The sequence below is a fragment of the Convolutriloba macropyga genome, chromosome 7, assembly GCF_964194025.1.
Source record: "Convolutriloba macropyga chromosome 7, txConMacr16.3, whole genome shotgun sequence".
NCBI classification, from domain to species: domain Eukaryota; kingdom Metazoa; phylum Xenacoelomorpha; order Acoela; family Convolutidae; genus Convolutriloba; species Convolutriloba macropyga.
The window spans coordinates 19,119,375-19,136,265 of NC_134474.1; the positions used below are offsets into that span (position 1 = coordinate 19,119,375).

At 35.3% G+C, this 16,891-nt stretch overlaps 1 protein-coding gene across 6 annotated transcripts in view; it reads left to right on the forward strand.

Annotated features, from left to right (window-relative positions):
* Positions 1-16,891, forward strand: part of LOC142342675 (uncharacterized) — a 173,700-nt gene that overhangs the window by 93,933 nt on the left and 62,876 nt on the right. For 3 of the 6 annotated variants that reach the window (XM_075394153.1, XM_075394147.1, XM_075394148.1), the window contains exons 3-5: positions 4,012-4,056; positions 6,315-6,562; positions 7,250-7,431. In XM_075394153.1, the coding sequence (XP_075250268.1) occupies positions 4,012-4,056; positions 6,315-6,562; positions 7,250-7,431 (475 nt within the window). The remainder of the gene's footprint in view (positions 1-4,011; positions 4,057-6,314; positions 6,563-7,249; positions 7,432-16,891) is intronic. The other 3 variants (XM_075394149.1, XM_075394150.1, XM_075394152.1) reach the window with 3 other exon arrangements.

Sequence of the window (16,891 nt, forward strand, 5' to 3'; positions counted from 1 at the left end):
TGATAAAATTAGAAATTTGGGCTGACCGAACTAATTTTGACAAGTTTTTACCTAGTTCCAAAAAAGTATCTGAACTTTTTCTGTCACCGAACATTGTTTTGGTGACCAAATTGTCAATTATAGTCCAATTGTGCTCATTTTTGGTGTGCAGGCTCCAATTCAGCCATAGTTGGAGATGAAATTAAAAAAATGGACTGAACAAACCATCTTGGACAAGTTTTCAATTACTTCCAAAAAAGTATCCGCGCTCGATGAGGCTTAACTTTTTCGATCACCGAACATTGTTTTGGACACGAAATCGTCAATTTTAGACCAATTATGCTCATATTTGTTGGGTATGATCCACTTTAGCCACAATTCATGATAAAATTAGAAATTCGGGCTGACCGAACTAATTTTGACAAGTTTTTACCTAGTTCCAAAAAAGTATCTGAACTTTTTCGATCACCGAACATTGTTTTGGACACCAAATCGTCAATTTTAGTCCAATTATGCTCATATTTGTTGGGTATGATCCACTTTAGCCACAATTCATGATAAAATTAGAAGTTCGGGCTGACCGAACTAATTTTGACAAGTTTTTACCTAGTTCCAAAAAAGTATCTGAACTTTTTCTGTCACCGAACATTGTTTTGGTGACCAAATCGTCAATTATAGTCCAATTGTGCTCATTTTTGGTGTGCAGGCTCCAATTCAGCCATAGTTGGGGATGAAATTAAAGAAATGGACTGAATAAACCATTTTGGACAAGTTTTCAATTACTTCCAAAAAAGTATCCGCGCTCGATGAGGCTTAACTTTTTCGATCACCGAACATTGTTTTGGACACGAAATCGTCAATTTTAGACCAATTATGCTCATTTTTGTTGGGTATGATCCGTTTTAGCCACAATTCACGATAAATTTAGAAATTCGGACTGACCGAACTAATTTTGACAAGTTTTTACCTAGTTCCAAAAAAGTATCTGAACTTTTTCTGTCACCGAACATTGTTTTGGTGACCAAATCGTCAATTATAGTCCAATTGTGCTCATTTTTGGTGTGCAGGCTCCAATTCAGCCATAGTTGGGGATGAAATTAAAAAAATGGACTGAATAAACCATTTTGGACAAGTTTTCAATTACTTCCAAAAAAGTATCCGCGCTCGATGAGGCTTAACTTTTTCGATCACCGAACATTGTTTTGGACACCAAATCGTCAATTTTAGTCCAATTATGCTCATATTTGTTGGGTATGATCCACTTTAGCCACAATTCATGATAAAATTAGAAATTCGGGCTGACCGAACTAATTTTGACAAGTTTTTACCTAGTTCCAAAAAAGTATCTGAACTTTTTCTATCACCGAACATTGTTTTGGTGACCAAATCGTCAATTATAGCCCAATTGTGCTCATTTTTGGTGTGCAGGCTCCAATTCAACCATAGTTGGGGATGAAATAAAAAAATTGGACTGAATAAACCATTTTGGACAAGTTTACAATTACTTCCAAAAAAGTAACCGCGCTCGATGAGGCTTAACTTTTCGATCACCGAACATTATTTTGGACACCAAATCGTCAATTTTAGTCCAATTGTGCTCACTATTGGTTGTACGCGCCATTTTAGCCATAATTGGGGATGAAATTGAAAAAAAGGACTGAGTGAACTATTTTGGACAAGTTTATACCTATTTCCAACAAAGTATCTGAACTTTTTCTTGCACCGAACATTGTTTTGGTGACCAAATCGTCAATTATAGTCCAATTGTGCTCATTTTTGGCGTGCAGGCTTCAATTTAGCCATAATTGGGGATGAAATAAAAAAATAGACTGAGCGCACCATTTTGGACAAGTTTTCAATTACTTCCAAAAAAGTATCCGCGCTCGATGAGGCTTAACTTTTTCGAACACCGAACATTGTTTTGGACACTAAATCGTCAATTTTAGATCAATTATGCTCGTTTTTGGTGGCTATGCTCCACTTTAGCCCCAATTTGTGATAAAATTAAAACTTCGGACTGACCGAACTAATTTTGACAAGTTTTTACCTATTTCCAAAAAAGTATCTGAACTTTTTCTATCACCGAACATTGTTTTGGTGACCAAATCGTCAATTTTAGTCCAATTGTGCTCATTTTTGATGTGCAGGCTCCAAGTCAGCCATAGTTGGGGATGAGATAAAAAAAGGACTGAGCGCACCATTTTGGACAAGTTTTCAATTACTTCCAAAAAAGTATCCGCGCTCGATGAGGCTTAAATTTTTTGATCTCCGAACATTGTTCTGGACACGAAATCGTCAATTTTAGACCAATTATGCTCATTTTTGTTGGGTATGATCCACTTTAGCCACAATTCATGATAAAATTAGAAATTCGGACTGACCGAACTAATTTTGACAAGTTTTTACCTAGTTCCAAAAAACTATCTGAACTTTTTCTATCACCGAACATTGTTTTGTTGACCAAATCGTCAATTTTAGTCCAATTGTGCTCATTTTTGGTGTGCAGGCTTCAATTTAGCCATAGTTGGGGATGAATTAAAAAATGGACTGAGCGCAGCATTTTGGACAAGTTTTCAATTACTTCCAAAAAAGTATCCGCGCTCGATGAGGCTTAACTTTTTCGATCACCGAACATTGTTTTGGACACGAAATCGTCAAATTTAGACCATTTTTTCTCGTTTTTGGTGGGTATGCTCCACTTTAGCCACATTTTGTGATAAAATTAAAAATTTGGACTGACCGAACTAATTTTGACAAGTTTTTACCTATTTCCAAAAAAGTATCTGAACTTTTTCTATCACCGAACATTGTTTTGGTGACCAAATCGTCAATTTTAGTCCAATTGTGCTCATATTTGGTGTGCAGGCTCCAATTTAGCCAAAATTGGGGATGAAATAAAAAAATAGACTGAGCGCAGCATTTTGGACAAGTTTTCAATTACTTCCTAAAAAGTATCCGCGCTCGATGAGGCTTAACTTTTTCGATCACCGAACATTGTTTTGGACACGAAATTGTCAATTTTAGACCAATTATGCTCGTTTTTGGTGGGTATGCTCCACTTTAGCCACAATTCGTGATAAAATTAAGAATCCGGACTGACCGAACTAATTTGGACAAGTGTTTACCTAGTTCCAAAAGTCTGGACATGAACGCACGAAAGTCTGGTGAACGCACGAAGGTCTGATGAACGCACGAAAGTCTGGTGAACGCACGAAAGTCTGGTGAACGCACGAAAGTCTGTCGAACGCACGAAAGTCTGGACATGAACGCACGAAAGTCTGGACATGAACGCACGAAAGTCTGGTGAACGCACGAAAGTCTGGACATAAACGCACGAAAGTCTGGTGAACGCACGAAAGTCTGGTGAACGCACGAAAGTCTGTCGAACGCACGAAAGTCTGGACATGAACGCACGAAAGTCTGGACATGAACGCACGAAAGTCTGGTGAACGCACGAAAGTCTGGACATGAACGCACGATAGTCTGGTGAACGCACGAAGGTCTGGACATGAACGCACGAAAGTCTGGTGAACGCACGAAAGTCTGAACATAGGCACTTTCCGTCTGGGACGGTCTGGACATAGGCACTTTCCGTCTGGGACGGTCTGGACATATCGACTTTCCGTCTGGGACCTCAACCTGGGTGTATATTATGCATCTCCATTTATAGAGTGCATGCCATTACATAGTAAATCATGATGTGGTAATATCGCACGTGAGCGTGGGGTGCAAACATGCACCTAATATAAATTGGGACGGGGCAGACCCGTGCTTTGTGTCTAGTACTTTTGAGTTGTCACTGGTATGTAACGAAATTAACAACTGCGTGAGTTAATACTTAGTACTAATACTAGCGTGTTTCAACTTTGCATCAGAGCACTGCCAATAAACGCCATTTACTTCAGATTTGAAATGGGACATCAAAATGCGCGCATTATTCTTTATCAGTCTTGTAAAAATTGGAGCTATAGATGAGTGGCTCTCGTTTGAGATTCGCTACAGTGTGAAATGAATTAATTGTGTGGAATTTAGGGATAACCATGTTTTGTGGACTGATGATTATGCGGATGTGTCAATGTAAGTAAACTAACTCACCTGTTTGTTTCGACTAGCTCCATGACTTGATATGATTGCTGAACTCCGTTTTGTCATTGTCTATTGTACTCCACTAACGTAATGAGATGTGTCATACCTGTTTGAGTTTGAGACCAAAATTCCTTTTTCGAGGCACCATTGCGTAGTGTTATTTTGACATGGCAATGATTTTGCCATCTACAATTCAAAAAGATCTGGTGCAAATGGCAAAAGTACCAAAGTTTAGATTTTTCATATCAGCCAAGAGATGGTGAAATATATTTCTTGTTTCTGATTAACAAGATGATCTGGGCAGAAAGATTACAGCATAATTTTTATAGAAGAATAAACGACTCATTTATCAGATTGTGGGCAAAAAAGAAAACCAAAAAAATACTGATGAATATTGTTTTTTGAACGAATTGGACTGATATGTGAACCCCTGCACCACTATAAGCATCAAATGAGTGTTTAAACACAAATCTCTATCTATTTCAGTGGATTTATTTGAAAATTTGTTTATTGAAAATGATGCAACAAAACAGATTTGGTTTAAGTCAGAATTGTTCAGGACTACCAACTCTTTCAATTTGTAAAGAAATCAATAATCAAGCTTTGACGCCTTTTCTCTTGTTTACTGACAAATTAGTGGTAAGTCTAAATCAGTTTTTGTCAATTTTATCTCTCAGAATGTGAATTAGGCAAAAATCTTTTTCAAAAAGTATGTTTGGCGTCCTAACAGATTTCTTAAGACTTTTTGCTTCCACCCGCATTTTTTCAATTTCAATTTAGTACTGTCTAATTCTCAATTTTATTAAAAAGTAGTTCGGAAAGCTCTTTCTTCAGTTTAGTGAACTGATCATGTGAAAACCTATTTCAACCCAAACTTATTTTGCTAAAGTTCCAATTTTGTCATTTATTCTTTATAATTTATTGTATCTTTACTGCCTTCATTTGTTGTAAGTTTTTGGTTCAAACATTTGATATTTTGAAAAGTGACGCATATTGTGTGCTTTTTCAGTGCGGCAAGTTAGGAGGTATAATGAACAACTTAAGGGGGTAGGTTAGAGTATGCACTCTAGTAAGTAAGTAAGTTGTGATCATAAGCTGGAGCTTGAAGTGATAGCTCAATTTATGAGTGCATAGTAAGACTGTTTCAATGTGGACCAGATGGCTTAGACGAGAGCATGCAAGTGCAAACAATTGTGAGATTGTGGGCTCGCAACCCATAGAGGTTCCGTACTTTACTCTCACTATAACTGTGTTGACATGGAATCAAAATAACGAGCTAGTAGTTGCTCTTATACTTTCAAGGGTGTAAAACGTTTTGAGGATAACCGTTTTGGCATAGATACAAAAGTTCTTTGTTCAAAGTTCATCTCGAATGGTTGAGTTTTTTTCACCAAATCACTGCTTATTTTAAAACTACAGCTTTTTGTATATGGTTTAAAGTATAACTCCAAATTTTACTCTCACTATAATGATGTTGACGCAGAATCAACATAAGGAGCTAGTACAGCTCTAATAGGATATGGGAGCAGCATAGTGGTCTTACCAGAAGTTGAAAGTGAGGAGATATGATGCACAATTTACGGAGCTAACCAAATCACTGCATATTTCAAAACTACAGCTGTGTTTTATGTGGTGTAAAATTTTCTAAAATTAGTTTTTTTTGTGAGAGGTAATTTTTGGAGTTTTGGAATTGAGCAGTTTTCCAATTGCTTATTCAAAACTATGGTATCTAATGTTCTCACTATTCAAATATTGGATCTGGTTCAGTTTTCTAAGTTGAATTTGGTTGCTGTTATTTCGTCTGTATCTGATGAGACGATTTTTAATTCAAAACAGTTTTCATCTTTCTAGGAAGCGTAAAATTTGTAATTTGGCCGTCTGTCGGATATATTTCCCAACAGGTGCCATGCCTATATCTGAAAACTTTAAACGTGGTAGACACAGAGTTCTGTTGAACGATAAGTTAGCAATCTTTAACACACTAATGAGCATAAATACACGCACGAATTTGGAAGCACTTTTCTGGAAAATGTTGAACAGAAATATTTGGAACTGGAACTGGCAATGCTCTGGAAATCACTAATATTTCCTTCTGATCTTTGTTTGAAAAATTTTCAATACTTTTTGTGTCACATTTTAGGAGCAAATTAAGTTTAGGGCCCTCCAATCTTCAATTTGCTGATGATTTTCGGGAGGTTAAGCTATTCTACTTTTATCATAGCTTTTGTGTAAATGAATTTTTTTACTAGCTTTCCAAACCGTAGATCTGCTCCGGCAACCTGGACGCCCATATCTTTCACTGGCAACTCATCAATTAGTCGTGATGGCAGATGTGTGCTATTTACTGAGCCGCTATCTGGAAACAAATGCGAGGTCCAAATATTCTACGCCAGAAAGCGTTTGGGTGAAAGATTGCCAGATAGAAACAAAGTACCGAGCTTGGATTCCGATTCTGCTAAACTGGCCAAGTACATTTACCCCGACGACCTTTACTCGTGTAAGTAACAGCCACAATTATTATTCAAACAAAGTGGTGCTAATAAATCAGGACAATTTAAGAGAGAATTGGTTTCAGATGTTAGTGTGCTGGCTGCGTTGAGATCAGCTTTTTTCTTTATTGACCTGCCTGTGTTTCAAAATACGTGATAGATGGTTAATTTTTGTGCACGATTAAAGTTGCCTGTACAATTTTTAGTTCAATATAGTCAATACAGAACCTAAAATTGAAGTATTGTTGTTCCGATTTCATATTTGATGCCATTCCATCGCGGTCACTGTCATTCCGTTTCTGACCGCTTTGTTCTCATGTACTTAATTGGTCTCATTCAAAAACTGTAGCCTGTATTTGTATCAAGATGGACATTTTTCTCAGTGACTTGAGTCATCTCTGGAAGATGTAGCTTGTCAAACAAGTCAGCAAACGCTTGGGAGAGAGAGAGAGAGAGAGTGAGAGAAATACCTCTTTTTTGGGTTGTTTACAGCTGAAATTTTGAACTGATTAGCTTCAGAACAAGCGTAATAAACATCTAAATAAAACTGTCTATTGTAGGTCTCTTAGTATGCTTATTGACTGTTTCGTTACATTACATGAGGTTTCATTACCGATTCCGCGGACGTCAGTAGTTATTTTTTGGAGTAAATTTGCAACCTGGAGATGTAAGTAGCCCTTTCATTTGTTTTCCAGTCCACTACAACATTGACAAGGATAATGAGCTTTCATCAATTAGGAGATCAGGGAACATTGTCAACATCACAGTGAGAACCCCTGAGTTCCATCCACTGATAACATCAAGCTCTCGATCTCAATGGCAGATGTGCTACTGTGTCATCTCAATCAACGTGCAAAACAGCGAACCAGTAAAACAGGTATTATCAATGCAACTCATTAAGAAAAATCTCCGATAGTCTCTAAATGATCTTTTTATAGGGTGCGAAGCTGTAAGTTGGCGTAGCTGTATTGCTGTTCCTCTTTAGAAGCAGCTGTCAGCCTCTCAACGGCTATTATTTATGCAGGGGTTCTCCTTTTTTACGATTCAAAGAATTTGAATTGTATTGGGGCGCTGTCTTTTTAAGACTCGAAGGCGTCTTCTGGTTTTCTGTTTTTTTTTAATAGCCGCCCTCATCTTCTCAGCCGGCTATTATAGCACTCCTATTTTTTTTTTTACTTCGTCGAATAAAAAAATGTTTCGCTTTACCTCATTTTGCCGCCTTTTCAACATTTTGCGTGAAATCTTTTTGACTTCTCTAGGCTAGTTTCTCTCTTCTCTCATTCTGCTAAAAGTGATTTTGAACATCAGTTGCTCAGCAAAGCAATTCAAAATGAACAGAGTCAGTATAAAAAATTGAAGTCAGAAATAGAAACGGGATAAACCCATAAAGCCCAATTTTAGATGCCCGCTATTTGAACGTCGTTCCTATAAGTATTAGTTACCTCTCTCTAATGCTTATTGTTATTGATAGTAGCCCCTGTAGCCTCTCTCTACGAAACAGAAGTATATTCAACTACGAAATGCCATCAAAACAAATCGGACTTAAAAAAATGTTTTTGTACAAAAATCTTTTTTTTTCAATATCTTCTGTTATTTCAATCCCAACCATGCTTATTGGAATCAACGGCGGCTATTTTCCGGCAATCTGCCGGGTATGTTTTTGATAAGTGAGCGAACAGGAAAACCGGAAGAGCAGGGAGTGAATAAAGTTTGTAAAAGTTGTTTCAGCGAACAAATTTGAAGAGCGGAGAAATGAGAGTGGTTCTTTTGTTCATTCCTTCTTTTGAACCAAAGAGAGAAACGCAGGTATGAAAAATTTGTTCGCTGACAGAGAAAATTTTTTTTTGACATGCGGTTCAAGCTATTTTTTGTTTTTTGAAACTTCTATGTTGTCTTAAAGATTATTTTAGACTAAAATTATCATTTTCGTTCCGGGTGAAAGCGTTTCGGAAGTTTTTGGTAATTACGGGGAGTTTTACGCTAATTTTACGATTATTTGTTACCATGTTTTTTTCCTCTGAATATTTGACAGAAAATGGGGAAAGTTGTTTCAATTTTTCATAATTTCTGACTTTTTTCGCTTTATTTCAAAATTACAGATTTTTAATGCTTATTTTGCGTTTTCCAAATTTGTAAGAAGTTGAGTCGAAGGCTTCAAATATTGTTTGCTCTTTGTCTTTGCGCTTGTGCAAATCGAAAGCGTAATTGAATTTTGGTTGATTGATTTTTTTGGTTTAAATTTTTAGTTTAGTTTTCTTTCGCTTCAATTGAGGTAGTCTTTTCTCTTCTCTGAGGCTCACTGCCATCAGAAATTAGATATTGTACATTATTCGACAAGCTGCTTTTCGGCAAAGACATCTTCGAGTCGTTTCCGGAATTCTTCTGGCTATGTTTATTTTGAGACCTGTTCACACATTTTCATAATTTTTGAAGTCAAATTGGTGTAGTGATTTTGGCCACAAAACAGGAAGTGGAGCAAAAAAGCGAGTGGTTATGCGGCTTGACCTTTTTTGCTCTAATTTTGTAGTTGAGTGAGAAAGCGGTGAATGAACAAAAATTTGCTTTCTCGCTAGTGGTGTTTTGCTCACATGCGGCATTTTCGCTTCGATTTTTACTTTTTTTTCAATTGTTTGCTGGGATTTGTTTCCAAACGGTTTCTTCAAGCAAGTAATAGTACATTCTAGTTTTTTGTTTTTTATATTGAAAGTTCTTTGAATTGTAGGTAAGGACTTGCCCTGCTATGTTTTTTAATTCGCTTTATCTTTTGATCACGTTTTTCGTTCTACGTAAGTCACAATTTTCACGCTTGGCTTCTGGTTTACTTCACTCACTGTTTCAACTGAATGGATTTTAATTTTATTCGCGTATTGAATAACGTAATGTGGAGAAAAATGTCAAAGTAAAAAGAGCAAATTCAAAAGAAACGGGATAAACATAGAAAGCCTGGTCATAAGTTCGAGCGCATTAGGTTATCAAAATTCATTAAAGTGATTGCTACCTGGCATTAGTGTTATGCTTAATAGCGTTTATTTTAGATGCTTACGCAAGTGTATTTTTAGAATTTAACCGAATATGCAGAATTTACACACCAACTAAGGTCACTTTGACACTTAGAAAAATTCTGTATATTTCTATCTCCTAATTTTTTCTCAATCCCAATGTGCGCAAGCGGGCCAACAGCTGCTATTTTTTGGCAATTTGCTGGCAATGCTTTTTATCATTCAAACAATTTGTATTGTTTTGGTTCGCTGTCTTTTTTACGACTCAAGTGTCTTTTTGTAATCAATTTTTGGAGTGAGTTTTGTAATTCGGAGTGAGTTTTAAAGCTGGAAATAAAACGCGTGAAAAATATTTCGAGTGCTTTGATTGTTAAAAATTGAAGAGTGGAGGGGAAAGAGTGTTTTTTTTTGTGTTCATACCGTTGTTTTCAAGAGAGCACGCAATTGAGGTGTGAGAACATTTCTGTGAGCGAGCAAAATTTTTTTTGTTCATGTGCGTTTTTTAAGCCATTTTTTCAATTTCTTTGTTTGAGAAGTTTAATGATGTTGTTTTTTTAGTTTTAGGGTTGTTTTGATCTTGGTATAAATGATTCTGGCGATTAACATGAATTTAAAGCTAATTTTTAGGTTAAGCTGATTTTTAGGTTTAAGCTGATTTTTAGGCATATTTTAGCCCTTTTTTTTGCATTGTTTTGTTGTACTGCTTTTAGTAGGATATAAAACGTTGTTTATGGTTTGCGGAGTTGTAAAATACCAATTGAGTACAGTTTTGTTGGTTTAAAACATTTTGTTGAGAACTTGACAAAATTAAGAAATTTATGAGTTCTTAATTTTCTTTAACAATTTCCTTTTCGGTTTTTCTGCAATTTTGGTCAAGTTTTTATCCAATATTACTTGCCTGATGTTGTATTTTAATTCTCTATCTTTTAAAAAGATTTTTTTGCTATATGTGCCATTGTATAATGAAAAGTTCAGTATCTAGTTTCTTTTATTTCAAGTTGTTCTTTTTTGTCATGATTTGAAAAGGTTTTTGATTCTCATGATCAGTGTTAGTAAGAACTTTTGCGAAGAAGTTTTTTTTGTTTTCTTCGTTTCCTGAATGATTCGGTTGTGACGAGTCGTTTCTGGAAGTATTCCGGTTATTCTTTATCGATATTTTCTGAAGTGTATTTAATACAGGATGTAATAGTCAATACCGCACGTGAAAACTAAGATTTTATGTAAAACTGCTGAAAGGGAAGTGCGTGAAAACAAAGTGTTTAGGTCAAATTCTGTTAGAGAATCTGGAAGCGTAGAGGTAAGAGAGAATGATGTAATGTTCGTGCCGCATTTTTTAGAGATCGAGAAAAGGTGTTAAAAAAATTTTGATACGGCATCGAAACACTTTAGTTAGTGCGGCTTTTTTAAATCAGTTTTGTTAGTTTTCTTATTTTTTCTGTAATTCTACTGAACTGTTTTGACAAGTAATTACACGTTGAACTGTTTTGACAAGTAATTACACGTTTGGGAGCATTTTGTACATCTCAATCATGTGTTACAGTTTTATATGCTATCAATATTTGTGATTGCTTTGTTTTAGACGCTTCTAGAAGCTGTTTTTTAATGTTGTTTTTCATGTTTTATAGTGTCTAGATTAGTGTTTTTGTTTGAAACGAGGTTTTTGTTCGCTTTCATGGTTTTTAATTTGTTAATATTGTTTTAAGTTTCTTTTAGGTGAAGAACGCAGGATAATTTTAATCATTCTGCTTATTTTTTCAGTTTTTGAAGTTTTTTGCCGAATTTCTGCTGTTCAATTATTCAATTAGGGTCACCGGTAGGGTCATTGTTACTAAGTGAAAACAAATAAATGTTTGAAGTCCCATATTTTTAAAAAATAAACCAATCAAATCTTCTGTTTTATTGTAGTTTTTACTTCTGGCTCATGTTACTCATTTTTAACGTTTTCAGTGCGTTCAAGTGTCATTTGGGTACTCAATAAATAAGCAGGAACTGATTTCCAAATGGTGTTGTGAATAGTTGCTGAGGCTTTACTTTTTTGTAGAAGATTTTTAAAAATTTTGACAGGTTTCTTAGGTTCTGTCCTTTTTTTTCGCAACCTTGGTTTTCTCTTTTTTTTTGAAATGGACCGTTTGTTATGTTTTTAAATTCATATGTTGATCGCTGTTTAATCATATCAGACAATTTGTCATAAACAATGATTTTGAGTCTAATGCTTTATTGAAAAGAAAGTTTTTTTCTTGTTTGCTTTATTCCTGATGATTTGTTTTTTGTTTCCAATTGAGTGGAGCGAGTTTTTTGTTCATATGCATGATTAAATTTTTTGTCACACTTGACTTACCTCACTCACAAAAATGACTTCCGGACTTTGAAATTGACTTTTGGTTACTTTAATTCAAGTCAATTGTTTGTGTGTCACTCTAAATGAAGGTTAATTGAGAGCAGCTAATAGAGGCAGCAAAAATTTACACTGATTTTTAATCGAAATAACATATCATCAGCCTTCAATGAAAAGACGAAATTTTTTGGTCTGTCTTTTTTACTGTTTTTTTGGGACTGCAGATCTACGAAGCAATTGCGACTATTTTCTGGCAATCTGCCAGCTATGTTTTAATTGCTCTCAAACCAAGTTTGTAGCAATTATATTAGTCCTGTCGGTCTTTTTTAATACTATTTTTCGCTTGACCGATTTTCTTCTGACGCATTTGACTTCTCGTCCTCAAAAACATGATAAACAGGTAGCGCTTAGTGGGCGTTTATTGCTCTTAGAGCTTTTCAGCTGTGTATGAACTCAAACTGTTTTGGAGACTTTTTGAGTGAAGAGTGGTTCTTGGAGGTTGAAGACCCCTCCATTGTTGCCCCCAACCCCTCGCGGTTACACCCCATCCCACTGTTGCCCCCATCTCAGCCCCGGTGCACCCTTCCCCTCCATCGTGTCTAGCTACTGACGAACAACCCCTCGCTAAAAACACGCAATTTTATACTAATCTGCACAATTTTTTTTCAAGCTTTTGAAATTTTTTGTTTTTTTTTCATTTTTATTTTCCCTGGGTGTCGAGCAAGCCACTCCAGGGTTTTATAGTAGGTTAGTGCATAGTTTCTAGTGTTAATGGATTGGTTTCAACATTTTCACTTCACGAATTGGAACATTTTTTGACAAGTTTTGCATTTTTTTTTTCAATTTTTTTTACTTTTATAGTCATCATTCAGGTTTTTTGAGCCCCCGGATCAGAGAACCTTTGTTAGGATTTGATATTAAGTTACTGGAGAATTTAGCCATGTTTTAATTTTCAACTTTTTTAATATCACAGGTTTGAGCAATTTTTTTAGTAGAACTTGCTGTTTGAAATTCGATGTCATTTTTAGGTTTCTCCACCCTGAAGAGTCACAGAACTTCCTCTAGGGTTTGATAATATATAACTGCATAGTTTTAAAAGTATTGGAATGTTTTTCAAGATTTAAATATCACGAATTTAAGCAAAATATTTCAAGTCTTTGAATTTTTTCCTGCACCGGGGCCTTGGGACCTCCTTATAAGGAAGCTATTCTAGAGTTTTGTAATAGGTTACTGCATAGTTTCTAGTGTTAATGGAATGATTTCAACGTTTTCACATCACGAATATGAGCCTTTTTCGGACAAATTCTGCATTTTTTTCAATTTTTCATTTTTTAAAAGTTTGAAAATTTTAAAAGTTACTGGAATATATATATATATATATATATATATATATATATAAAATATATATATATATATATATATATATATATATATATATAAATTTTGCATTTATATATATATATATATATATATATATATATATATATATATATATATATGTATATAGATATCTTTCCCTCTCTTTCTCGTTCACGTTTTATCTCTTTCCCTCACTCTCTCTCTCTCTCTCTTTTTTGTTGATGCCGCACTTCAGCTGCTGTTATGTCGCGTAATCTATCATCTATTATCCTCATTAACGCTGAGTTATAGTAGAAATTTTTTTATCATAAATGACCTAACAAGCACTTTTTAGAAAATTATTGTTAATCGCTCTCAAAAGCACTTTATAGCAAATATATTAATCCTGTCTGTCTATGCAATTTTTTGTTTGACCGATTTTTCGTCTGACCCATTTGACTTTAGTTTTCAGAAACGGAAAAAGAGGTAGCGCCCAGTGGGCATTAAGTTCTGTTAGAGCCTTTCAGTCCGCTAGTCTTCAAGTATGCGATTCACAGAAAATGTTTTGGAGACTTATACTTATGGCGTGAAGGGCGGTTCTTTGATCCCACACCCCCACCCATCGCCCTCACATCAGTCCCGCAATCCACTTTTGCACCCTCGCTTTGGTGCACCCCCACTGCACTCACCTTACACCCCTTCAGTTGAATTAAAGCTGGCCTCACTAAAACGTTGCTAGCTACTGACGAAGCCAACCGATTGAGAGCAATTCGCCCGACGTTAGTCGGTTATGTTTTAAGATGTTAACTATTTTTTTGGGATTCTTCTTATATCAGTTTTTTGTGCTGTGACTTATTCTCATTATGGACAGGTCTAATTGTTTGTCTTGTCAGACTCTTTTTGATGAACTTGAAGGCTTTTATTCATATCGAACTCCTTAAACAACTTTGATCCTACTCGCTTGAAAAAAAAAGTTTTTTTTTGATCTTGCCGCTTTTTTGTCATTTTGTTTTGTTATTTAGTCTCATCAATGGTGGGTCCCACGGGGCCATTATTTGGTCTTTTTTTAGTTAACCCTAATGCTTTCTTTTTGACACAGAAGGTTTTAACAACTTTTACGCGACTTTTCAAAAATTTTTGGCGATTTTTTTAATTTTGCGAATTCTTTTTGGTTGCTTTTATTGTTACTTCACTTAGGATCATCAACGAGATTCTCATTGGCTCTACATCAGGTTGTATTTGAGCCCTCTGTGATGAATCTAATTTAAATCTGGTGAAATATTTCTACTTATAGCTAACATTTTCCACGATTTTGACATGTTTTAAAACTATTATTGATTTTTTGAGATTTTCGCCTTTTCGAATTGTTTATATTGTTGTTATGTCGCTCATTCATTTTTGAGAAGTCTCATTTGCTTTCTAATTAGGAATTAATGAGTCCACTTACTGGTTTCAGATCATTGCTAATATTGACTTTGACTTTTTCGGCATCCAAGATAGTTTCATCCCTTGTGGTCCGTTCAGACACGTTATCACATGCTTTTTTGCGCATGTAGCCTTAAACTTTTGATTAAATCCAATTAGTTATTCTTTGCATGAATTTTTTTAGCCGAAAGATCAGCTACTTCCAACTTAAATTCTTTGCCAACATTTGTTTTCGAGAGTTGCTGTAATTTTAGTCGCTGCCTACATTTGTTGCTATTTTTGTTTCCCAAAGGTTTTCCTTAATTTTGTCATATGTTTTCTATTTTTGGATAGTGCGATAGATGTCCGAGAGTTCAAGTTTTAGTTGCTTCTTTCAACGACTTTGATGCCACTTGTTTTCACAGACTTCTTAAAAACTCACAAATATTTGTTGTTGTCCTTTTATGTCTCTCAGTGGTTTCCTACAAAGTTGGCATTTGCCGCTTTAACTCCCATTGTGCAAAAGCCTTTCGAATTTGTTGTTGTTGGACATGAAAACTTCCATAACACTTCCATAAGAACTCCCACAAAAATGTTTTTGCTTTTAATTTCCTGTCCTTGTTCTGTTTCTTTCGTGGGCTTCTTTGTATAAGATTTGAACCGTCTTGGAACGGTTCTTTAAAGGAGTGTGATTGTGTTGTCTTCATTTTGTCCATTGCTTTGAATTGTGATTCATGTTTTTTTATTCGTCGTCTTCGTTGTTTCGTTTCGAAAAAGTCAAAAAAATTTTGAATTACTTCATCTCACGGCGCGTGCGCACGTGACATCGTCTCTCATTCTCTCTAGAGAAAAATTTAGGTCACTTTTGTGAAATAATTTAAGGTCAAAGGAACTCATATATGTAATAAAGGTACTCTTTAAAAAGGCTTCTGCGGAGTGAATTTTATCAAGCGTTATTCATTTATCGCTGAATGTTTTTCACATAGCTTTTTGAGCGGCGTCGATAAATTTGGTAGCTATTCCGGCAATCTGACGGCTATGTTAGTAAATGATCTCACGAGGTGGAATTATTAGCATTCCAAAACTTTCGATGAACCAAGTGGTCGAAAAATCTTAAAATCCTTTCTGTTTCTGAAAGCAAAATCCTACTTGTTACAAGATGCTGGCGAGATTTTGAATCTGCTGATACATATGAAATTACATGTTGAGAACCTTTGTTTTTATCGCCGTAGTAATTATTGGTCCAACTTGTTTGTGAATGTTTTATCCGTAAAACAGCTTCCCAGTAAACTTGTCTTACTGGGTCTTGTTAGCTCAAATTGAAGTTCTTTATCGAACTAAAAAGCGGCGAGCAGATATTGAAATTGAATGTAGTATTACAAAATTAATTATATTTAATAGCCGCCGCCATCCTCTCAGTCGACTATTATTGCGCTCTTATTGTAACGACTTGGAGAGGAGTTAGGTAGAACGTGTTTTTTGATAGATTATCAATAAGATAGATTGTTGGTGTGAATTTGAAACAGGAAATGCCACGCTTCAAAAGAACTTGTTTAGGTCACGCTGCTTAAAAAATTGAATAAAACTGTCGAGCAGAGAGAAACTGTGTAAGGATTTTGTTTATGCAACATTTCTGCGGGAAATGTTTGCGGGCTGAATTTTGTTCACGTGGTTTTTGTCCAGTTTAACTTAGTTTACTCAATTCGTTCCACTTGGATAGATATATCGTAGATTTACACGGGGTTTTGTAGGTATTCTGTCTATTTTTGGTAGTAAGTGGGCGTTTTGTAGTATATCTGAACGGTTTTAAATGGAGAGTGATTTTGAAGCACTTTTCAAATCAGTTTTTGGAAAATATTTTTTAGTTTAGTGTTCAAATGGAGTTTTGTGGCTTTCTTTTTCAATGGTTTTTGCAATACTTTTTTTGCTTTCTTTGGACAGGAGTGAAAAAGTAATTTCTCAAGTTGTTCATATTTCTCAAGTTGTTGAAATATATTGCATTTGTTTTGAAAAAATTCGTGTGTTCTTTCTACTTCTGAAAGGTTTTGAACTTTTTTGACGTTATTGTATAGCTCGGGGTATATTATTGTTTGTTTTGTTTTTAGGCAGATAGATGCAAGGCTTTTTAGGCAGATAGATGCAAGAAATATTTGGAATGAACAAGAGATGTCGATTTTTTTTTTGCTTTTTCGTAAATTTGTTGTCTGTTCAATATCAGGTTCAAATGATTTTCTGGAGAGTTTATGTAGGTCGAATTTCTC